The 24932-nt window shown below is 39.6% G+C and overlaps 1 protein-coding gene across 1 annotated transcript in view; it reads right to left on the bottom strand.

Annotated features, from left to right (window-relative positions):
* Positions 1-24932, bottom strand: part of dock2 (dedicator of cytokinesis 2) — an 85530-nt gene that overhangs the window by 3295 nt on the left and 57303 nt on the right. The window contains exons 27-44 of the mRNA XM_029511893.1: positions 12346-12444; positions 12077-12171; positions 11179-11257; positions 10937-11037; positions 10556-10614; positions 9755-9903; positions 9372-9457; positions 8935-9091; positions 6424-6464; positions 4666-4756; positions 3740-3850; positions 3147-3236; positions 2347-2451; positions 1762-1903; positions 1334-1415; positions 1140-1224; positions 664-750; positions 342-518 (exon numbers count right to left, since the gene is read on the bottom strand). Coding sequence (XP_029367753.1) covers positions 342-518; positions 664-750; positions 1140-1224; positions 1334-1415; positions 1762-1903; positions 2347-2451; positions 3147-3236; positions 3740-3850; positions 4666-4756; positions 6424-6464; positions 8935-9091; positions 9372-9457; positions 9755-9903; positions 10556-10614; positions 10937-11037; positions 11179-11257; positions 12077-12171; positions 12346-12444 — 1836 coding nt within the window. The remainder of the gene's footprint in view (positions 1-341; positions 519-663; positions 751-1139; positions 1225-1333; positions 1416-1761; positions 1904-2346; positions 2452-3146; positions 3237-3739; positions 3851-4665; positions 4757-6423; positions 6465-8934; positions 9092-9371; positions 9458-9754; positions 9904-10555; positions 10615-10936; positions 11038-11178; positions 11258-12076; positions 12172-12345; positions 12445-24932) is intronic.

The raw sequence follows: 24932 nt of genomic DNA, 5'->3' as shown, positions 1-24932 counted from the left end.
TCTTGAGGTCAGAGAAGCTGTTAAAGGGTGAAAATGTGAGGAAAAAAAGAAATGACTTAAACTTGAATCAGTGAATCAGTCCTCGCTTTCTAAAAATTGAGACCACTATGGAAAAATAAAAAAATATATGTCATTGTGTAAAAAAAGACAAGGTTGAAGAAGCGACTGCGATCTCTAATTGGTTTTGTAAAAGATTGATCTATTATCGATAGCTTGCACGACCATTCATTGCCATTCCTGTTTAGATTTTTGTTCATTAGTACACGCCATATATCGACCACCGAAAGGCTGGTGGGAAAGATAGTCAATTAAGCTCGGTTTGATTTCAGATCCCAGTTTACCTTTTCATACTTGGCGAAGCCACCCATAACAGCTGGGTCCACGATACCATTGAGCAGCATGGAGAGGGGGTTGATGGGAAGGCTCCAGTCAGCCTGGTATTGGTTGATCATGGTCAGAATCTTCTCATTGGTGGACTCCATTGTTTCTATGGCGTTCTCCAATGGAGACAAAGTCGTCTGGCGGAGGAAACAGAGAGGTCGGAAGAAAAAACAGAGAAAGGAAGGCACACATGAATGATCTAAGAGACAAAGAAAAATGATCAAAAAAAAACCTCACAGTAAACAAAGGTGGAATAATTAAAACGACCTGAAAAAGACTTACATGTTTCAGGTCTGTTGCCTCAAACCAGCGCAGGATCCCTGGCAACTTATACACAGTGGTGAAGGTTGTGCGTTCAATCCACATAGACTAAAACAAAATAAGGGAAAATAGAGCTAAATAAAAAGATAGCCATATGAAGCACTGTCCCCTTGTGTATATTCATATCACAACTTCATATCTTGTGCCAAACCTTACTAGCACAATCTGCTATAATTTTACAACTGGGAAATACCTGAACCTGTTGTTGTTCTCAACTGAAATCGTACAACAGACAGTGATGTTTTATTATATGACTACACTACATTTTGCTGTTGAATAAAAATCCTGTTATTCTTCAGAGCAGGAACTTTTCTTTTGCTCATCAGTCTTTTTCAGACCGATGAAGGAACAGAAACAATGAAGTCACACGGCAGCTTCTGAGGTACTTTTATAATCCCTTGGGTCGTTGATTTTTGAAAATGAAAAAAGTAACTCACTGCAAACTCATTGTTTGGGTCAACAGGCCCTTTCCTCACAGGTCTGGAGTAGTGGAAACGCTGCACGTAGTTGGACTTGTAGAAACTTCATTGTGTGGTGACAGCGGTTCAAGTCCAACAAAGACAATAAAAGAAATCAAATACAAATGATACATTTTACTTTTGATGTTCGTGGTGAGTGAGACAGCACTGACTTGATAATCTGGTCAGGAACAGGTTTGTTCTTCAGGCGAGGTGGGATCTCAAGAACTGGCTGGACTGTAAAACACTGGATATCTGGTTCAGACCATTGAGGAAAAAAGTGTATCTAGACTGACAGCTGAACGATGTGTCCTAACACAACCTCCAGCAGATGTGGTTTGATACACAGAACAACAAAAAATTAACCAATCGTTCTGATAGTGAGGCCAGATTTATATTTTCTATGTAATCCTCTTTACTTTTAGCCCTTGACTCCATCAGTCACACAAATATTTCTTAATTCCAAGAACACAGCGCGCAAAATGACTGAGTATATGTTACATCCCTATACTTGTGTGGATTTACAGCATTTGCGGTTTCTGCAGCTGCGCACATTCATACTGTAGGCTAAATTAGAGTGCGTTTATGGCCTGAAGGATACACTGAAGCGGAGAGTTCCTGATATCATCCCCCGGCATCGTGGTGGTGTTGAGGCGCACAGCACTGGGGAACTGGCTCATCAGCTGGTTCTGGAAATCCTCTCTGCGCTCGTACTCCTTCCCTCGGTGGATAAACACCTTGTTCTGTAGCCATTAGAGATTTATTAGTGTCAATGACAACAAAGTGATTATTCATATGTATCCTCTCAGCATTTTCACTGCTCTGCTACTTCCACTGAGACCCGATTGTCATAATTCCGATGACAGTAGATCGCAAGCCTACTAAAAACAGTGGACATTTGTTCAGCTTTGAAATACAAAGGGCCTCCTCTGAGGTTCTTTATGTCCCATTTTGTTAACTATCTGCTGCTGTGTTGTCCAATGACGGCATTTTAAACAGCTTACCAGGAGCTTCTGCAGGTAATTTGGGGGAAAAAATTTATTTAGTTATTTGATATTTTGTACAAAAGAGGGAGTGAATGTCACCTCTGAGGATAGTTAGTGCATGCTGTGACAATAAGCATTTCTGCTGTAAAGAAAAGTAAGACTGTATTTTGTTTTTACTCTCAGTAAACAGTATCACGAACCCTGAGGAATGGGGGGTAGCCCTGTCCATAGTACCCCACTGCAAAGTAGTCTGGTTTAGGCCTCAAGATCTTCATAATGTTCTCATAGAACTTGGCTTGTTTCTCCTGCAAAGAAAGACAAACAGAGAGGCAGAGGATGCACTCAGGGAAGAGCTTATATCAGCTGGTGTCACTAACAGAGCCACCCTCAGCAGAATGCCGTGCCCTTAAGGGTGATAGATGCAGAAAAAAAAAAAAGAATAGGGCACACTACCCAAGGGCAGTGTCTGTCATTTATATAACCACATAAATTCAGCATTAGCTGAGAGACTCACTGCCACAGTCTTGAGAGAGAGAGAGAGAGAGAGAGAGAGAGAAAGGGTGGACAGGACAGAGTGAGAAGCTGGAGGAGAAGTGTGACGTTCCTGACAGTTAAAAGTGATGACACATATTTATTGGTGATAGTGGAAGAGCTCTTCAAAAAAAGGGGTGAGGTGTCAAAGAAGCATTCATGTTTGTGCTGAACTGATGCCTGTTGGGAACAAAAAGCTCTTAACGATAATATACATTTAGATTTACATTCTGCGAAAAAGCCAAAGACCAACCAAACTATTTGTGCAATTGTTATTTACAAAATGAATCAGGGCTCAGAATACAATAGTGAGCAGTTATCTGAATTATCTTCCGTTCCCTCAGATTTTGCCCATGAAATCGATAAAACACAGTTAATGCAAAGTTAAGACCTAGAGGCCAATATGAAAGCAACATGTGAAATTTTGATGAACTGCACAGAAGATGTGATGCTTTGAGTTACATCTTACCAGTCTCTTGCTGAGTAACTCGTAGTCGAAGATCTCATTTTCATACTGTTCCGCAAGTTCCTTACACAAAGTGATAGCTTCTTCCCACATCTAGACACAGACACAGAAACACACACACACACACACAAGGAAACAGAAGTGCCCTTCATTATAACATCTGCTCATAAATCAGCAGCAGCTGTAGAGCTGGGAATTCATCTAGTAAAGGTTTCTGTTTCCAGGTCTCTGGAGAGAAAATTACTATTATCGCTTCAGAAAACACAAATAAAGGCTCATGAGCAATAAAAAACGAATGTTCAACCTACACACAACAAAGAGACTGATTGACTGGCTCATCCTTAAAAGGCACTGAATGATACAGGTAAAGAATATTATCCAAATCAGTAATATGCTGATTTTATGGGTTTTCCAAATTCTCGCAAAAAATGTACCTCTTTACCTTCAAGATAAAGGATATCAGAGGGTTTTACCAATGAACTGCCAAAAATCTTTAGTGAAAAATGTGACGATGTTTGATTTTGAAACACTGATGAGCAATTATCAAAGCAGCACACAGTTAAGAGAGGCATGACAGAACCTAAAACGATGCAGACCTTGCCCTTGTCAAAGTAGTCAATGATGGTGTCGTAGAGCGTTTCTTTGAGCTGCCGCTGGGTTTGTGAGCCGTGAAACTCAAACTGGGGATTACACATGTCATCTGACCACTAACATGGAGAGAGGAAAGAAGACATGAATGAGCAAGACAAAGACAAATAATGATGATGATGATGATGATGATTAAAAAAAAATGCTTTAACAAAAGAACTAAAATAATCTTGAGTCGGGAGCAGGCCTGTTTGTGCTGTTCCATTTATCACTATGCTGAAACAAGAGAAAAGAACTCAGAGTGTCTTTGTCGTACTAAATTAATATTAGTTCTGAGCGCAGTGGGAACAAAAACAGCATCACAATGCCCATTCATTATACAAATTAGACAATTATTCATCTTTTATTAAGGAGAAATTAATTTAGAAACTAAACAAAAAAATCTATGGGGCTCCAAAATTGTCCTGTCAGAGAATATTAGAGCATGTTGACTGTTTCAGTAAGCCTTTTCGAACGAGGTGAACTGGGACTGACAGAATGAATGGATTGCATGCCATGATGTAATGATACTGGACGGAGCACTCGATGCCCTTTTTCAGCAGTCCCTATATGTGAGCTTTAAATGCCCCATAAACGAGATGATGAGAACAAAGGAGGTCAAACACACTGAGGCACATGGATGTGTAGACACTCCCGGGGATTTCCTGTGCACACAAGGAAGTTTCTACATTAATCATCAGAGTGTGATGGAGCAGCAGAAACCAATGCCATGCCCTCAGAGCTTCATCATTTGGAGGCTGGACACGCAGCAAATTTATCAGCTAATAAAAAACTGTCTCACTTGTGGCAGACAGACAAGTGATTAGGCAGAACAAGATGCTGAATGAAGCATTAAAGCACAAAATATCAAATTAAATGTGTGTGGTTGTCCGACCTTGAGCAGACGAGAGTGCAGCAGCAGTGTATAGGCTGCCTCCGTGTAGTTTTCACCCTCAAGGTGAAGGTCCCTCAATTTGTAAAGGTACCTGAGCAAATACGCAGACACAAGCACACACGTGCACGCACACACCCACATAAAACAGGATTAATACAGTATGCAATGTACACATGCCTCCCCTAGATGCCACTGTTGGGCAACATGAAGTGTGTCAGAGTTCACGCAAACCTATACACACCTTTGAACATACACAGGACACAGGAAGATTGCTCAAGAAAACACACATAGCTACATGCAAAGTCACAATTCAACACACGTCCTTTTGTTGGTCTGATAGATGATTGTAGTCCAAAAATTATGCATTAGCTTCCAAGTGAACACGTTTTTTCATTGCTTCTGTTTCCTGTCCATCCGTTCACACGTCACGGTTTTGTTATAGGTAGTGGTGTACCATACTACTGACCAGACTGTACTGAAAGTAATCACCAGTTTTATTGCTGTTGGACATTTCATGATTCAAGAGCCTTAAAGTAGCAAAAAATGGAATTTAGTGCACATTCTAAAAGCAGACCAAAAACAAATTAAAGTTTTGGAAAACTATTATATTTGTTGGTTGAATTGGCAGTGGAATGATAAAGTTGCACTTTTATTAATATCCCATGGTATTCCTGTTAACGTCAAACGAGAGCTATGTGAAATTGTTCTATGGCAACTGCAAAAAATAGATAAGGATAGCATTCAATTAGCCTGTGGTATGTAGCAACCGGTTCCTGAAACAAAAGCCAACAATGCAGTGCATAGATGCTCAGCACTAATAGTTTACTTTTATTGAATTATGTGGTAATCACAGACAGTTCTGCATAGCTGATCCTGAAAATTGTCAAGTAAAGTTTCATCATATTAATTTGTCATGTTGGCGTCGACTATCAATTAACACTTTCAGTGTAAGTTAAGCTACAAATATATTGTTTCATCATTCACACACTGGGCCATAAAATGATGTAGTGTAGCGTAGGGTTTTGTTATTCGTGTCATAATATAGCCCACTCTTTGTGTATGTGTATGATGTAGAACAGAGAGGCAGCGATGGGATGCGTGTTAAATTAAACCATGGTTGTTTGCTTTAATATTATCCAAATGTTACTGTATTCTCCACAGGCCAGACAGAAGCAGCTGATCAACAAGATGAGCTCACATTCCTACATACACATAACTAATTATGTCCATAAACCAATGCCAGAAATGCATCGTGAGAGCTCATCTGTGTTAAATCTCTCTCTCTCTCTCTCTCATGCAGTCTTTCTGACTCGCCCCTCCTCTTGCCCATCATGTCAAAGTGTCTCTCTCTCTCTCTCTCTCTCTCATGCAGTCTTTCTGACTCGCCCCTCCTCTTGCCCATCATGTCAAAGTGTCTCTCTCTCTCTCTCTCTCTCTCTCTCTCTATCTCTCTCTCTCTCTCTCTCTCTCTATCTCTCTCTCTCTCTATCTCTCTCTATCTCTCTCTATCTCTCTCTATCTCTCTCTATCTCTCTATCTCTCTCTATCTCTCTCTATCTCTCTCTATCTCTCTCTATCTCTCTCCTCTCCCTCCAGTCAGACCAGGAGCTGATCCTGTGGATTGTGACATTAATTCAGTGGGACTCATATAATCCTGTGTCAGATTATGGAGCCACACACGTATGCAAATTCAGACACACACACAGACACACACAGACACACACACCACCTTAAATGTATAGTGTGTCAAATAAATACCTGATGTACATCTCCTCTCGATTGATGTCCTTGTAAAAGTTCTGAAAAAAAATAAAAATAAAAAGGGGGCCAGGGTTAGTCAGTTTTTATTTCTGTCTGTGTTGCTCAGTGTAAGGTTGTAAATCTGTATTTACAGAATTGCACAGTGGTTTCTTATTTTGCTCGATGTGTGTGACGCTAATTGCCCATGTGTGTCAACATATGGGAATGTGTGCGTGCATATTGTTAGTTATGCAGCACAAAGTCCCAGTTTAATGAAGTTTAATGGCATCTACAGGCGTGGAATGAACTTGTGCAACCCCACCTCTCATCAGCAGCACGAGCCAGTAGATATAACACACAAACCAAATCGCAGTAAGAAGCTGAATTACTGTGAGATTTACTATGAATGCATGTTGTTTATTTTTGCAAAGGTCAGATACATAATTGTTTGCATCAATGCATTTTAACAAAGCCAACATCCCGCTGGAGGCTGCCCATTTACATGAAGGTCAGATGTTTTTACTCTCAGCAGTTGCCTTTGAATCGCCGTTAGAACAAGCAGCACAGGCTACAGTAGAACTACGCCATCACAATAGATCAAGTGGCAGCTGTACCAATACACAGATATCTCCGTAGTTAAAGTGTTATCTTCATCCTTGCTTTGGAGAAGCTTTTTGGAGAGACAAAAGTTTTTGTGCCATGTGGTTGTTCGAATTTGTTCTAATGTACTCGTGATTATTGAGAGTCCATCTGTCTGAAGAAGCAGCGTGCATGTACGTGGGTGTGTGTGTGTGTGTGTGTGTGTGTGTCCATCTTAGGGAAGGGCATGAATAGGTTCCTCCGTTAGCTCTACGAATGACCGAGAAAGGCTAACAGCAAGATAAGTGATGATGATTGGCCAGGCAGAGTAATGTTCCTGGTAAGCCAATCAGAGGCAGAACAGGATGTGAACGGATGTTCACACACAAGCCAGGCCAATTTAAAGATGCATTTAAAGGAAAAAAGAATTCAATTCTTTTTAAAATACTGGTATAAATGTATATTTTTTTTAATTTAGCGCAATAGTTACCTCCCCTGGTAACTAGTTACTTTTATAATGCTGCATCTCAATTACTAACTCTTACTTTTTGAGAGAAGCGACTAGTAACTATAACTAATCACTTTTTTAATTTAATGCGCTCAACGCTGGTCAGCAGCATTAAAAACAAACTCATATCCACTAACTCATTAACTGATCCTAAACATTAGCATCTCAAAAATGAAACTATATTCTATTAAGACTGAATATTTTTTCTACTAAATATGGGAAAGACGAGAGTGTTTCGGGGGACGACTGTATGGTGGGTAAATGGGACCTGAGAAAACTGTGCGGCAGAATCTGATGAGGAGATCACAAAAGAGAGAGGATGTGGAATAGACAGGAGCTGATGCAACCTTTTGCAAACAGACACCAGAAACTGAGAGGGATCTTTATCTTTAGATCAATCGACACATAAATTAAACATGTAAAAAGGGGATATAAAGACATTGATGTGAAAAACAAAGTATGCAATCTGTCTTTCATAATGACCACCTTGATCGATGAGGCTCTTTGGCTGTGGAGGAGGTTTTTGGGGAACAAACTTGTCTTTTTCAGACATCAACGTTTCAATTTATAATGATGCTCTCTATGCCGGCATCAGCCAGGCCTCTATATCATGACTACAGCTAGTGCAAAACACAGCTGTGTGAATCTTGACAAAAGCTCCCAAATGTGGACGTATTTGTCAGGTTCTGGCCTCCCTACAGTGGCTCCAAAATACAATATTTTCATTCATTCACTTTGAGATTTAATATCTTAAAATTTTCAAATGGGCTTGCACTTTCCGTGTGCTCCTTTCAGAGAGCTTGGAGGTGGTTAGGGTCTGCTGACCAGCTGCTTCTTGCCATCCCTAAGAGCAGGCTTAACACCTGGGGGGGGGGGGTGAGCCTTCTTACAGTAGTAATAGCTCCAAAGCTGTGGAATCAGCTGCCCCCTTACTTTACGAATACTCTCACTTTAACTGTTTAAATCTTGACTAAAAACTCAATGTTACTCTCTTACTATTTGGGCCTGTAGTCCATTATACTCTTACTTCTGTGAATGTACATCATAATGTAACTGTTATTTAATATGTACTGCACTGCATGCACTATGTTTTTAATCGTGTTTCATGAATAAAATTATCATTTTCATTATAATATCACAAGCTTCGTGCCAATAAATACAAATGCACAGTAAAACATGTCAGATTGATAGAGATGCATTATGAAGTAAACAAAAAATTAGCAAATACTTGTGGAGGAAACTCTCACACCAATTCAGCAAAATTCTACAACCTAGCTCTGTTATTCATTACTGCTTACTGCCCTGTAAGAAAGCTTGCTTGAATGTCTTTGCTGTCTGTAAATCTGTCTGTAAAGCAGTCTGTAAATCTGATCAAGCCCACAGGAATTTGAAAGACAACTCAACCATCTAACGAGTGGCATTCCATAGAAAGCAGGACTTACCAGAAGATTGACAGTGCAGCTCATGCGGTTGTTGCGGCTGTCATCGCTCATCACCGTGCGGTAGTCAAGGAGACGGACGAGGAGTCCCTTCACCAAGGCAACAAAGTGTTGCACCTGCGGCCTCAGAGTGAGTTTCTCAGCAGCACAGTCCAGGAGGCTGGCAGACAAGATCCACAGATTAATCATCAGGGATGTCAGAAAAGATTCTGCCTTGATAATCAGTGCTGAAATGCTGGAGGTTTCATGAATGTACTGCTGAAAAACCTGGTCGAGTCAACGTCATGGTCAAGATATTTGATTTTAACTGTTTTTCTACAATATTTCCAATCTTTTTTTTTTTTTTGTAGTTTAACTTCAACGAAATGCTTTTGTACTTGTTTTTATGTTTGTCAAGCATTACTGCTTTAATTATGGTTAACTTTCAGTTTTAATCTTACATTGTCTCCAGCAGTTGCATGTAACGCTCGTCGCCTCCTCCACCTTCCACCTCATGATCCAGTTTAAGAATGATCTCATCCTCAAACTGCAGAGGACAGAGGAGAGGAAAAGAGAGGAAGACAAAAGGGAGAGGAGGAACGGAGGAAAAAAAAAAATCAATTATGTAAGCACAATTAAGGTGTCTCTTTTCCTTTTATGTGCAGCATCACAAGAAATCAATAGAGGAGAACTATGTGTGCCAATGTTTCTGTGCAATGATTATGTGTTTGCTTAAGTGCTTTTTTTTTTTTTTTTTTTTTTTTTTTTGCCTTTATGTACGTGTCCAGAGCTGCTTTTGTCTGATTATGTATGTTTCTGTACGTGTGTGCGTGTGTGTCAATACTTTTTGGAAGTTTCCAGAGTGTGCGTGTTCACAGGTGATCATGTCAAAGAAGATGGGAATGGTGGCCCTCCTCAACTCTTCCTCTGGGATCAAAGTCATCTCCAGGATGGGTCCCACCATGCCAGGTATGAAGCAGATCTTATGACTGCCTGAGGAAGACAGACGGACAGACAAACAGGCAGACACACACATGAAATGTATATATGTATATACTGGATATACTAGATATATATATATATCTTATTTCTATTGAAACTATATGAGCTGCAGTGCTTGCTGTGCTTCTTTCTATTTTTCACAGCTGCTGACAAATCCTTTTGTTATGCACCAAACAAAGGTCATTTATGGAACGTGACTTGCCAGCAAACCTGATTCTAATTCTGCTGATAGGATTTTTTATCTTTTATAAAAACTAAAATTAAAGCTGGGTGAAGTTGGGTGAAGTAGAGAGGCATCATGGGAGTTGTTGGTTTCACCACCATTGCTGTCAACATCTTGCAGTTTGGTTCCCAGCAGTGCCAAAGTCAGACTGCCATTAACCTTTGTTTAAAATGTTTCTTTGAAAACCCCAAAACCGGGCCAGGCAGTTTTTCTGACAGCTGATTTATCCACCTAAGTGTCCTTCCTTCCAAAGCAAATGGATCAATCAATCAGCTAAACATTAAAAAAAAAGGTATTTCTATATACATACAGACACACACCCAAAAATAGATAGACAGAGGTACAGTGTATCTTGATATCAAGACTCACACCTGCTCACATATTAGCACAAGGTGCCGCAATCACACATCATTTTCTTACCAAGTTTGTACCAAATGTCACGGATAGCAAAGCCAATAAGTCTTCTCATATCGCCATACCTGCAAAGAAGAAACAGAATGCAAATCCACAGAAGCATGAGACGAGAGACCAGGTACTCTCTTCAGTACAATGCTCTGATCTATATGGATATATTCTCCCTCAGAAACCAAACAGCCAAGTGGGAAAGAAATGCTACATTACTATGCTCCCAACATTAACTAAATTAAATCTCCATGGGCAAGACATTGGTTTTAATAGGCAGTGGGAATGTAAACAGTAAATGCAGACCCTGAAAATAGATCACAAATCACTGAGTGTTTCATTAGAGGAGGGGGAGTCAGTGTGGTGCGGTAATAAGGAAATTGTACGGCTGCCTCTCACTTGGCAAGGATCTTGTTCCTCTTGGTTGGAGAGAAGTGCTGAAGCTGCAGTGATTCCTGGGTAATAAATGCTACCGCCAAGTGGAAATAGTTATTCCACAACTAGACAAGAGAAAAGCAAAGAAGCAGAGAAAGCTATAAGTTACGCTAAAAAGAGGCACAGGCAAAGCACACATTGACTGTCAATATGAGACAAAGCTTGTACTGGAAATACAACCAAAATTGTACTGCAGATGGACTAACCTGAACTTCAAAGTCATCATTGTTGAGGAACATTTGGTTCATTGTGTCAGCGTAGGTATTGATGGCTCTTAGGAACACTCTAATGGACAGAAACACACACATGCACACAATATATGCCACAACATTTTCTCAAGTGAAGTGGAAATAATAGTGCAAATATAAACTCATGTGGTAGTTTGATTGTTGATGATTGATAAATAGATACAATTTAGAGGGTAAAGTTGAAGAATAACAATATGACAATCTGTCAATCACATTTCAACCAAGTTATCTTTTAAATGAAATGATTTCAGCTTTTTATCCTACCTATACATTCTTACTGCTATTTTAGATCAGACTATAACCTTGCTTGAATCAAACCCCCTTTTGACAATGATAAATCATGACGGCAGCTTAACAGTCTATCACTCAGTTGTGAGAACATACAATTGAGCAGTTAAGTCGCAAATCTTCTCCAACTCTCTCTGTCATTCTCTCAAGCCAACTGCTGTTCCCTCTATTTAAGTGGGACTCTTGCGTTTGCTCTGTACCTAACCATAGCTTCTCTAACCCCAGTCTGCAGATTGCTTATCATCCCACCTTTTCTTCTACCTCAGTCATACTTTTGCCTGTTTGCCGACATGGCTTCATTCGCCCATCTGACTCACATCGGAAAAATAAACAGACAGCTTCAGTCCATCAGCTTACACACAGACACATTTGTCACATCAGCTGTTTTCATCATTTCAGCCTTGATCCCAGTTTTGCTATCTCTGGCTTATCCCTGTGTGGGTTTGTGTGGATGCAGGAGTTATTGCAGATGTAAAGAATCCTTTTAAATACGCTGGCGCAGCTATAAGCTATGAAGTTTGCAGGCAATCCAAATAAGGGGCCGATGTGTGTGCTTGCAGTATGGTACCTGTTCTGTACCATGATCATGGCCATCCAGTCAGATGGATACACATGTTTTCCAATCAGGTCCTTAAAAAGCAGGAAGGACTCCATCAAGAAGTCCTGCAGTGAAATGAACAAGAGAAGAATAAGGGGCAACAGATTTTACAATATTACTTTGAAACAAAACATTATGGTTTCACACCAGCAACTGTTCACGAAAGCATTTGTAATTTTTGGATCTGACCATTCTGATGTGTTTAACATAGGTCTGCAAGTGTCTCTGTGCACACTTACCACAAGATCTGTGGTCCCTGTGAAGGTTTCTATGTATGTAGCATAGTGACGATCATCCATCTGACTGAGGATAGCTGTCATGCAGGCAACCACCCTGGACTGCAGAGGTAAAGAGAAACACAGAAAGAGAGAAGGATGCACCATTAAATTTTCTATTCTATGCTATTTAAATATGTGCTATATATGAAAAGCCAAAGATACATCAACATTTTCATTTAATTTATTGTTGCACAATGCCTTCCTCTAACTTAAATGAACTTGGGCAAAACAGACAGATCCATAAAAACTGCTTTATGCACCAATAAGACATTACAATGATGTAATTCACTTAGTACAAATAAACAGAACCTTTGCCAGAAAGATTGGGGGCTCCTGCATTTTCAAAATTACTCTGCATTGTTTTCATTGTAGATTGCTGACACTGGGTATTTGAAATAGAATCTGAATTGCTAATTGCAACTGCAGGAAAAACAAACAAACAAGAACAGAATTAAAGCATTCAGAGTTCATGGTAACAGGAACTTGTGATAGATGCACAGAATTTTTTTTAGCATGTTCAATTTGATTTCATTTTTGTAAATAAAAAGAAAAAAACAAATGTATCTGTCTCAGACATTAAAATTTCACCAATACAAGGAGAGTAAATTCAAATGTTTAGTAGTATAGTCAGTTTCATCGAAGGTAATTAAGTTGAAAAGTTATCAGGATTTGAGATGCCTTTAAGAGCTACTTGAGGGGAGCTATCTGGGAAAAGGGACAAACAAGAAAAGTATAATTCCCCAGCAATTTTGCTCAAGAGGCCACTCAAAGCCACTCAATCAGCTCCTGATGCACAAAGCAGGACACCGTTTGTCTGAAATGGGGACAAAGGGCAAAGGCTTTCAAGCTTGACAGCTGGTATTCATGAATTAAAGACTATCCTCTGATTAAAAAATGAAGCTTGAAAAAAAAAAAAAAAACAAACATTGCAAACACAATGTCAGAGTAGATAATGAAGAAACTTCTCCCTGCTATCTGCTGGGTTTTGCGGAGAAACTTTCACCATTTGACCTTTTGAAAAGTAGATGAGCCAATAAATGTTGAGATGATATGCAAGCATGCAGGGTAGGAACGCTCCTAGAACAGAGAGATATCACCTTGAGTTCTCAGAAATATTCAGGATTTATTTATATATATATATATATATATATATATATATTCAGGGAAAGATTTTCTTCAGCAGACTTTCTTCACAAGTCATTAATTCTTACGAAAGAGAGATCCCTGAGAAAGGCAGCTCCTGTTCTCCCTCTGTTCAAACGTGTAACAAATGTAAAAAGCAGAATTCTCTAAGACATCTGATCAGATCAGGCCAAGTTTACTTAAAATCTGTCACCAACATGTAAAAATTACTCCATAATCAGAAACAAGATCCTATTATCTTACTTGACACTGAGATCGGTCCACACTGACTCCTCAGGGGGACCCTGCCTATTTTAGAAAAGACCATTTAAGTACTGGAGTCTCATTTGAGGTGACAGCATAAAAGATGGTTACCAAAATCATTAATCTAACATTACCTTGAATGAATTAATTAATTTCTGAGTTACAGTACTTCAGCTGTCAAAAAGAAGAGAGGACCCACTTGAGTTGGAGGAATGCCGTCCCTTTGGATTACGAGGGAAGCTAACGATGAAAAATGAGAGTTAACCCCAAAATTCAAAACTCTGTGAAGATCTTGTGAGATATGAACAAATCTGGGTACCTGTTCAGCTGTCACACTACTCATGAGTAATATACGATAGTATATTTTCTTTCCTGGTATTAAGAGGAATGAGAATGAAAGGAAACTTGTTTGATGATAATGTTGTTATGCTTTTATGTGAAGTCAAAAAAAAAAAAACAAAAAAAAACTGAACTTTGTTCTACACCTGCTCTATATGTAAAGTGCCTTGATGTAACTTTGTTATGATTTGGTGCTATAGTTTGATTTGATTTGAACATATGCTTATCTTCAGGTGTGTTTAGTCTTTTTTTTTAGCACAACGTTTCAATCAAGAGGTTCAACTTTGTTTCATATTCAAAGGTTTTATCTCATAGTTCTGTAATACCTTAAACAGATCTTAATGCTATAATATTGAAAGTTTTGTGAAATGATGGAATGGATGTATTCAGGCCGCCCTCTTATCAATGATAAATTCAAAGAATAACAATGTAGTAGATTTTACAGACAACAAAGAGTAATATGCCATATATATGACTTGAGTGGTTACTAAAATATTAAGATTTATGCCAGATCCAATTAGGGCTGCCATCGAGGAACGTTACCATGCACATAAGATCTAGGCTGTTAAACAAGCTTCTTCTTTGTGAGAAAATGAGTGTTATCTTACCGGATTCATTAAAAATCTACTATATCTCACTAGTGTCAGGAAATCTTTACGAGAGAGGCTCAGTGCCAAGGTAAATGGAAATGATATATATGTGATATGCTTTATGCATACATAGCACCTTCCAATGGACCACAGAGATCTAAGCAGCTTTATGCAGAGAGTAAAGTGCCCGTTGGACCAGAGGCTCCAGGTTAATTTGTCTGTGTGTGTCTGTAACTGAAAACAAATGCATCTTGACCATAATGCTATTTTATTTGCAAGTGCATACTGTACATGGCTCAATGCATTTTTAATTTTGTTTAATTGCTTCTTTGGTTTTTAATCCTTCACTTTTATTTGTATTATTTCCATTATCATTATTTTTACTTTTCGATATAGTGATTCTGGCTTCTAATATCTAGTTCAGTTAATGCAAATTTCACTGTCAGTGTAAAGGGGATTATGGAGGGATATGGCACAATGAAAATGCGAGAGAATCATAACACAAGCCAGTTGATAACAGCTATTAATGACTACTTAGTGCAGCTTTTTGGTGGTGGAGTTTTTAATGAGGTATTGACTCCTCTTTATGTGCACTTAACTTTAAATATGGCCCAAGGTGAGAACACAAAAACACAAGAGGAATGAGAAAAAGGGAGAATTACAGATAGGAGATCAAAGTGGGGGGCCAGAAACACAAGAAGGGAGTGAAGAGGCAAAGAAGCAAGCATTACGATGACTGAAATTAACAGACATGAAAGATAAGGGACGGCAAAATGAAGAAGAAGAAAGAAAAAAGGAAAAAAAAAAAAAATTTTTTTTGAATTTTGAATGGGTGCTTGAAATAACAGTTCAAATTAACGCAAAAACATTCTCTGGAACACTTTCTCAGTCATTCATTTCCTCTGTTCCATCTGCCCAGATTTATTCATCTATTGAGTCATCCATAAACAAGAATCCATGACTTTCACGCTGATAAAAGCCAGCCACATAAGCCCAAAAGGCGATGGGGCACCGTGACGACCGAGTGCTGTTTTTTTTTTTTTCTTTCCTGTTCAATTTGTTTAGTTCTATTTCTGTACTGGTGTTTTCAGATTTTTTTCCTTCCCTGATGCACACCACCAGAACAGAGCTCACAGACTTTTTTCAGAAATATGGCAGATGTTTAGGTATTTCACTTCATCTGCGGAAACTGAGAAAACTGAACACGTAGTGCAGAGTTGGTAGCGCAGAAGGGAACATGAAAAAGAGATGAAAAACGAGGGGCGGCTGATTGAAAATGAGGGATGATTGACATCTGCTCAGGTGACTGAAAGAGAAAGATAAAGAAAGGCAGACACAAACATGCGCTCATACATAGTAAGGAAGTCTTTAATACAATGAAGATTTAATTCTAACTGAAATGTCTATCTGGAGTTGAACATCGCATGTTCTTGGGTTTGTGTTTGTATCATGAAACTACCCATGTCCTCCGCCCAGCTTCCTTCTTGCAGCGCAGTCATACCTGAGATCCTTTCAGCACGCACTCTTCTTTAATCTCTCGCCATCTTTCCCACCACTGTTTGCACCATCGTGTTCCTGTCACATTCTCAGCCATAAAACTGTGAGACTGTGTTCGGGAGTAAGCACTCAAAGTGACACAAACTAAAATGAGGTTTAAACAAGGTTTGAATTGTTTTTAAATGTCCCCAAGTCCCAAAAATGAACCCCCTGCATTCTGAGTAAAACATTATGTAATTGCACCATAGCATACAGACAGTAACACAGACGCACACACACACACACACACACACACACACAGTAACAAGAAGACAAATTAACACTGACTCCCCATCTTTCTTTCTGCCTTTTCTCCCTCTCTCCTCCACTTTTGCCTCCTTACTGTGCAATGGTTGATCAGTAAGGGGATTAAGATTGCACACACTCTCTCTCTCGCTCACACACAGACACACACACACACAGCAGTTCAGTTCTTTCTGGTTTCATGTTCACTGGGTTTGTGTGTACCTGTGTTTGTGTGTGTTGACGTGTAGGTCACGTGTCACATTGGCCTACTTCAGTGTAATTGGTCTTCTCTGAGGATTTATGCTCCCAATCTCCTTTAACACCATTGAAAACACAATGCTCAAATATCTGCTGGTGTCACACATGAATGTCCTTCATCAACACGTCTCATCCTCATGTTTTGACGTGCAAAAATCCGTATGTCACACATTCGCTGCCGGTGTATATTAATTAAACTACAAGAGTGTATATGTTGTGTATGTTGTGACAGGCAGAGAGAGAATGCTCAGGGCTTATTGAGCCAAAGTCCTTACGCAACAGCGAAGAGATTACTGACAAAACAGGACGCAGATGCTAGAGAGGTCTGGGATTTCTCTCCCTTCTGCCTCCTGCTCTTCTTCCTCTACTTATATATTCATTTTCTCACTCTGGCCACTAACATAAATAATGTATTAACAGCTGTAAAATTAGACTTTGAAAATTGGCAGTTACCTGAATATGCACCTGTGTGCCATGAAACGAAGCCTTGCTCAGAAACCACCGCAGCTCTTAAGTTTATCACACTCCACAGCCCAAAAGTGTTGAACACAATAAACCAAATACTGACTATTCAGCTGTTGGTACAACCTTTCCAGTATTTTGTCCTGAGGGTGACAGACAAGAGCATCACAGGGTCATTAAAATGAAAGGGATTCAACCTGTTGAAGCCTCCAGCGGCAATTAGTCTTGGTTGCTCAATGCCTAGTTTATGTGTGGTGAGATGCTGCCATAGCAAGGATGGCAGAATCAAACTGAACGCTTTCGCTGGCAATGAAAAAACGATATTTGAGTTTTATCACAGTGAACAACTGCCCCCTCCAACAGATTAAATTACAGTAGTACATGGAAATGACTAAATGCTTGACCTAGAAACTAACATCTGTGCTTTTGTCTGACCTCGACAGTCAAAATTTAAAAGTTCTGTGTCGTAATCAAACCTAGCTGGCACGGCCTACCATCTCACAATTAGAGAAAAAATAAATAAATAAATAAAAAACCCACATATATGTAGCACAAAAACAAACTAAATAATAAAACAAACAAAATAAATAATCAAACAGGTAATTGTGAAAATGGAAATTCCACCAGGGAGCATGTGCAGCAACCGAGCGAGTGACAAACTACACACTGATTTTTTTGGTCTGTTCATTTTCAGCATGCTGCTCAGGATGCAAATGGCAAGATTAACATTCATTAACTGCATGAAGCAAACGCAGGTGAATTTTGTCAGTCAATGTTGCTTTGCTGACTTGATATTAAACAGAGTTTTGGCTGTATATTAAATCTGGGCTACATTTGATTGAAAATTTTCTAAGAGTTTTTCTACGGCTTTTCAATCACTACATCTTCCGCAGGCCCTACACAAATGCTTGTATATGTTTTTGGCTAAACCTGTTAAAAACATAATACATTCATATGTTTTCCATTGAAAAGTTTTAGCGGTACTCCGTGATGCTGCAGCTGTGTCATGATTACTTCTGCCATCAACCTGGCTATATCTACGGTTACACACATTTTCCCATGGCAAGCTACTGGTCAAACTCTGGGGCCCCCTGAATGCACTGAATACACAATTTGGTGGTGTAGGAGTTTTCCTCTTCATTTTTAAGAAAAGATTTTCGCCTCTTCTCTCTAAAGTTACATTTAGTGCATAAATATCAAGTCTGAATTCTCTGTATACAGTTCATTATCCTCTAGAGATGCCCTTTGGGATAAACAGTGAAATACTATTGGTGCAATGAAATATAATTTTAAGATAAAACGGAGCATTAAAACATTTACTGCGACATTTTAATTTTGAATACTGACAGCATTAGGGTTTAATTTATGGCAAGAACATCAGAAAAGGTTTCTGATTGTCACTCAGTAGTATGCAGCAGCGAGGCAACTCATGGATACTTGTCTGGCTATTAAATTGCCAATATCCAAGACATTCGGGCTCAATTTGAGAACTATCAGGGAAACATGCTGACGGAAAGTCATTCATAGAGCAAGACAGGCCCACACGTGAATAAACAGTATGTATGTCAATCTAAAGCTCAGGGGAATCTGATAACAACCATCCATTCAAGTAATTCCATAGCACATCTGCTGATTCTCTTAACAGCGCTTCCTTTGAGCCCTGCCTGTGCTTTACTCAACACCTTTTCTTCTTTTCCTTGCCTCCTCCCTCATTCGCATTCCTCCCCCAGGTGAAATGCCTATATGTTACTCTCAGCTGTGGTTTTCATTACTTTTTAAAACAGAAAATCAAGAAAACACATCCTCATCTCTGTACCCCCACCCACCCCTATTACTCATGCACACGCACGCACACGCACACACACACATTTCCAACACCGGGGGCAGAGGCAGGACGTTGATGTGTTCATCGGGACGATGTGGTTGTGTATTTGTTCAAGGTAGTAAAAGCCATAGAGGCACAGTATAGGTGTCTGTACACAGGTGTTCTTGCATTTCAAACAGTGAGCATCTCTCCCTGCTCACTGTTCAGAAAGCAGATCAATGTGTCTTCAAAGTGCCACTTCGCAATCAAGTACAAAGATGCAGCATCAGTTAATACACGCAAAGATGACACAACAGATTGACGAAGAGAGGGAGAGGAAAAACAGAAGACAAGAGTTTGTGAAAGAAAGATTCTCCTGGCAAAAGGGACATTTGACCTCACACACTATACTTGTTCTCCCTCTCCCATTCCTTGAAAATGACATGCTTCCCTTCTCTTCTTCCCAATGTAATTACTGTGACCTCGGAGCTTCAGCACAGCTTACTAATGCTATGACAACTTTGCATGGTTTTGTGCGCGTGACTTTTATTTTTGAAGCAGCCACGTGTTGTACTGCACCCTGACTGCTTATGTAACACGGACAAACATATTCCCACTGCCAAAGACATACACACACCCTTTGACCCACAACAGGTCAATTGAAACACAATGCAAGGTGAGTCAACGACTTTGCAGGGGCACGCATATCACCAGTTATTTTAAGATGGGGGGAGGGAAGAGGAAGGACAGTCGCAGGGACGCTGCGAGGAGGAAACGCTCTCGGCGCACACAAAAAATTATTTATCGTCCATAAACCCATTTCAAAAGCAGTCATGACTCAAAATACAGTTACATAAGGACCAATGGGATGTGACTGTAACTGTGACACCCCCGTTTTTACAACGGCACAAATATTTCCCAATATTCAATTATATTATGCCCGGTATCTGACTCACAATTTTAAACTTGCTCATTTAGTAAATTGCAAATGAGCAATCTCTCCTGGTGCATGATGAATGAGGAAATTAATTTCCTTCACACAATTCCAGAAAAAAAAAATTAAGACAATTAAGTCTAATTAGTACCTGATGTCATGTGGCATTTAATGTCAAATTGTTTTCACTTTATCTCCTTTTTGTCACGTTTGCCTCAAGATAGTGAGCAGCGTCATCCTCAGCTGTTGTTAATGGGAGCAGAGAGAGAAAGAGAATGAGATAGAAGCAAGGTGGGTGGTGGGACAGAGCAGATGAGTTAAGCCTGAAGGATGAAGAGAAAAGAAGGAGGAGGTGTGAGGAGGCTAAAGTGGGGCAAAAAAGTGAGGACAGTGACAAGGCGGCGCAGAGGGCAGAGTGGAGGGTGGCCGCCAGAGACAAAGCAAGAGAGCAAGAGGAAGAGAAAGAGTGGAGGAGAGACGCAATAGTAAACTGTGCTCACACAGAAAAGCAAAGATATAAATAAAGTGACTGATAGAAGCAGGGATGTGTGTTTCTATGCGTGTGTGTGTTTGTGTCTTGGCTCATCTCCCAGGAGCAGTCACTTCTGTGCTGCCAAAGTTTCACTGGGTCTACTGCCACAACAGGGTCAGTGCAGGGCGTATACACACACACACACACACAAAGCTGGGCATGGCACCGGATTATCCACGAAAAGAGAGACAGACGTGGGCAAATAGAGAGCAAAAGAGAGAGATGGTGGAGGAATTATCAACAGAGTGATGGTGTGTGAGATATAGGAGAGTGCAAAAGAGGAAAGAGTGAGTGAAAATTGCAGTGGGTACAGAAACAGAGGAGTAGAGATAGATCGGGGAAAGGCATAGAGGGGGAGATGGATACAGAGAGAGAGAGAGAGAGAGAGAGAGGAGGGAGGATCACAGGGCTCTGTGAGCATGTGAGGATCAGCAGCAATAGAATGAGACAGAGAGAGATAGAAAGCGGCAAAGAGTCAGAGGAGAGCGCTACTGAGGACTAACGGGCAATCAGAAACGAGAGAGAGACACAGAGAGAGAAGGGAAGGGGAATTTGGTCAAGGTAAGTGACGAGAGCGAGCGACGGAAGAATTGATTAAAGATGAAAAGATTACAGAGTTGGTGTGTGTGAGTGGCAGCATGAACACCTGCAATGTTATTTTGTGTGTTTTTTGGGGTTTTTTTGTATATGAAGGCGCTCTGTTATGACCCTCTGAGGAATGTTTCCAGCCTGATAGCCTGCGGCTGCTACTTTATTTTTCAAAATACCTCATTAAAAATTTAACACATGGGCCAGAATTAGATAGAGGGAATAATAGTGATTGTTCGGTAGCAAGCATTGGATGGCTAAATGGACTAATGGACAAAATCCATAGTTTGAACCTCTGGACTACACAAACAGACCAAAACTATAAACACACACACACACACACATATATATATATATATATATATATATATATATATAGACAGAGAGAGGGAAGAGATTATTTTTTTTATTATTATTTTTTTAGGTTTGTGGGTGTGTGTGTGTGTGTGTGTGGCAGATGAGTAATCTTATCCATCCAAGTAAGATTTGATATGGTTGTGTTTAGTACGTGTATGTTTGTCACCTCCATTTTCTGTGTTTGATGATAAAGACATCAATTACAACTTTTGCTTGTGACATGCTTTCCAAATGCTTATGTGTTATTTGTGTGTTTGTATGTGAGAGAGAGAGAGAGAGAGAGAGAGAGAGAGAGAGAGAGAGGGAGGGAGAGCAAGCAAAAAGAGAGACTGTGTGAGTGCCTGTTGCCCGATTACTATTAAAAGCCTCTAAACCAATCATCAGAACAGCTAGTGGAGCTTTAATATGGGATTATATTGCAATAACCTTTCTTTTATACACTAATGTCGCCCCTGTGCATCTGTGTATGGGTTTTTGTATACTTGCGTGTATGTCTGCATGTGTGCGTGTATGTGTGTGTGTGTGTGTGTGTGTGTGTGTGAAAGAGAGAATACGCAGTCTGTGCAAGGATCAGTGTGTGAATACTGTATGCGTGACCTGTGCACTTAATGACATAACATCAGTCATTTGAGAACGTAATTTAAAATGACAGCTTTGTATGTGCATGTTACATCTCTTTTATGGGCACAGACAAATACATCAACAAGTTAAAAGCTGAAGTGGGGCAGGCACTTAAAATCACCTCTGTCCTTTATTTGTCAGTTTTTATGTGTTTAGACTGTGACTATGTTGCTTTTCCATTTTACGACTTCATAAACGTTCACATGATCCACAGTGAGGAAAAGAATCTAGTTCTAGAATCTAGTTCTAATCTAGTCTACATTTTTAAAAATGCCATAATGCTTTGCAAACATACGCACAAATGAGGACCTTATCGTGTTTGTGTGGTTAGTAGAGATGCACAAGGATCCCGATAAGTGCATTTCTCTGTTCATCCTCAAATAAAAGGAATTCAAAATATGTTTATAGGAATTTGGAATTTGGAGGAGTTTTTCAAATGTACGCAAACATTGACACCTCGAGTTTCGAAATGTTTTCAACCTGCAGGTGAATTGAATGTTCAGGAATTGAATGCAGTTGTTAAAACAGGTAACAATGCACAGACTGGAAAACCACAGCATGGAGAGAAATCATTGGAAATTGTATAATGCAAAATACAGACTAAGGAAACTTAATCAATAGGTTACGGCATCATTTTGCATACTAGAACGAAAGAGAAATAAAGGTCAGTGGAGAGTGACAGGATACCACGGGGTGTGTACTTGCAGAGACATTGATATGTCTGTGAGTGCGTCTGTGTGTCACTGGCATTTTAGCCTCTCTGCTAACCAGACAGACTGAGCGAGTGATGAGAAAGAGATGGGATGCTTTGGAAGGAAAAGGACTAGAAAGACATGAGGGAAGAGAGACAGATGAGTGAGAGGGAGAGAGGCCAGTGGGGGCAATGGCTGGAGAGACGGGAGGAAGAGAGATAGATTGTGGGTTAATGATTGAGAGACTGGATAGATTGTGTGGACAGGATGAGTGATAGAGCAGAGGAGAAAAAAGATGGGGGAGAAACAGATAGAGAGGGGAGGGCGTAGGCAGTCAACAGGGACAGGTGAAGAGAAGGAATAAAAAGACGAGGTCATGGGAAGAAAAAGCTAAAGGACACAGGGGTAGTTTGAGCAAAAATACAAAGCAAGGCCATATCCTGCTCTATTACCCAAACTGCCTCAGCAACACCTCTTAACTTAGTTCTTTCTTGCTCCTTGGTCACAGGCCTCCGTATTCGGCTTCATCGTGTTTAGCTCTGATTATCAAATATTTGTTGAGTAATATTTTTGTAAATATTCGGTTTTACATTGTTTTTTCAGCTTCAGTGCTCTCCAAATATATATATAAACAAAGAAATTAGGCTGGCAAATGGAGCAGTCAATAACACTCTGTCTATATTTCAGCCTTGTTTTTGTTGAAAGCTGTAAATAAGCTAATACCCTAAAGTTAAACAAAATTCTCTTTTTTTTCCTCCTTTACTTTGAGTTAAGTCCCATATTGTTACCATCACAAACAAGTAGAAAGGGACTGCAAAGGCCTTCAACATTATCTTGTGAATAAATTTACTCGTGTGGAAGGGCAAATGAGCATGAAAGTCTCTAAAATGAACAATGATTAACAAAGGTTAATTCTTAAATGGTAAACCGGGAGGAATTACTTTAAATATAACTCTCCACAAAGTTAATGCACACAAAGTACAGATGAATTAACCGAAAACATTGGATGAATTTTAAATTCATATAATTTTCATCATTATCTGTGTAAAGTCCTCTACACGCTCATGTGTCTAATGAAGGATTAAGTTACAAGCTAAATTAATTTTCTCCTTTAGTCCAATTTATGCATCACGTTTTCTTTTTTTTTTTTCGTTTAAACACACATACACACAGACTCAGAAGAGTTTGTCCAGGGGCAATGACAAACAATGTTGGCCCACAAATTAGGATAACTACTCATTGTCCAGTTCACTGTGAGCTCCAGGAAATTAGTATATATAGTTTCATGTTTGGAGCAAATTCCCATGACATAACAAAGACGATGAAAAAGATTGGAATGCAAATGTATCATTAACTCGCAGTACCAAATGTGTCTTCAAGCACAGTTACTTTGCAGTATTTTGTTTTGGCATTTCAGTGAGAAACGCACAATAACTTCTTACACTGCAAGTTTTTAGGACAGCAACACATTCTATTGTTAGCATATGTTGCTTTGAAGAGACTCTCTTACCAACAGTGAGGCACACACCATGTGCCCGAAACAAAGCTTCAGTGAGAACCAAGCCTGAGCTGCCCTGGATTGGCTGAGATACTTGGCTTTTGTGATGCGAACATTAGCATGTGTGGCCTGTGGCCTTTTAGTTGAAATGCTGATTAAAGCAGACTGTCCATGAAAAATATGGTTGTGCCCAATTAAAATGAACAAAACAAAAAAACATCAACAAAAAAGAAGCTGGATCAACTGATTCATCACTGAGTTCCTCACTTTGCTACACTACAATGCCCCCCCCCCCAAAAAAAAAAAAAAAAAAAACAAGCATAGGCAAATACTTGGACAGATTGTGCATCCGTAACTAGCTATTATTGGACATTTGGAAATATGTCATATTAATTTACAGGGAGAAATTAACCAAACACACCTAATGAAACACAAAACACAAAATCTTTTGCTCCGGCTACAAATTCTGGCCCAAAGAACTTCTTGTCTTTCTTTGCACTGTACTTCACAAAAACACACATCGTAAAGACCTCCGCAGACATCATAGGATGATTTCCATGATCGACATTTACAGAAAATTCACATGAAATATGCATATTGTCTCTTACTCTTTGCAGATTTCAGATTACTTTTGCAGCTTCATAACCAGAGTTTTCAATTTTTAATGCCATATATTCTTTAGTGTCCTACGTACATCAGTGCCCC

This window comes from Echeneis naucrates, chromosome 10 (assembly GCF_900963305.1).
Source record: "Echeneis naucrates chromosome 10, fEcheNa1.1, whole genome shotgun sequence".
In the NCBI taxonomy this organism is placed as follows: domain Eukaryota; kingdom Metazoa; phylum Chordata; class Actinopteri; order Carangiformes; family Echeneidae; genus Echeneis; species Echeneis naucrates.
This window is presented reverse-complemented; position numbering and strand designations above follow the sequence as displayed.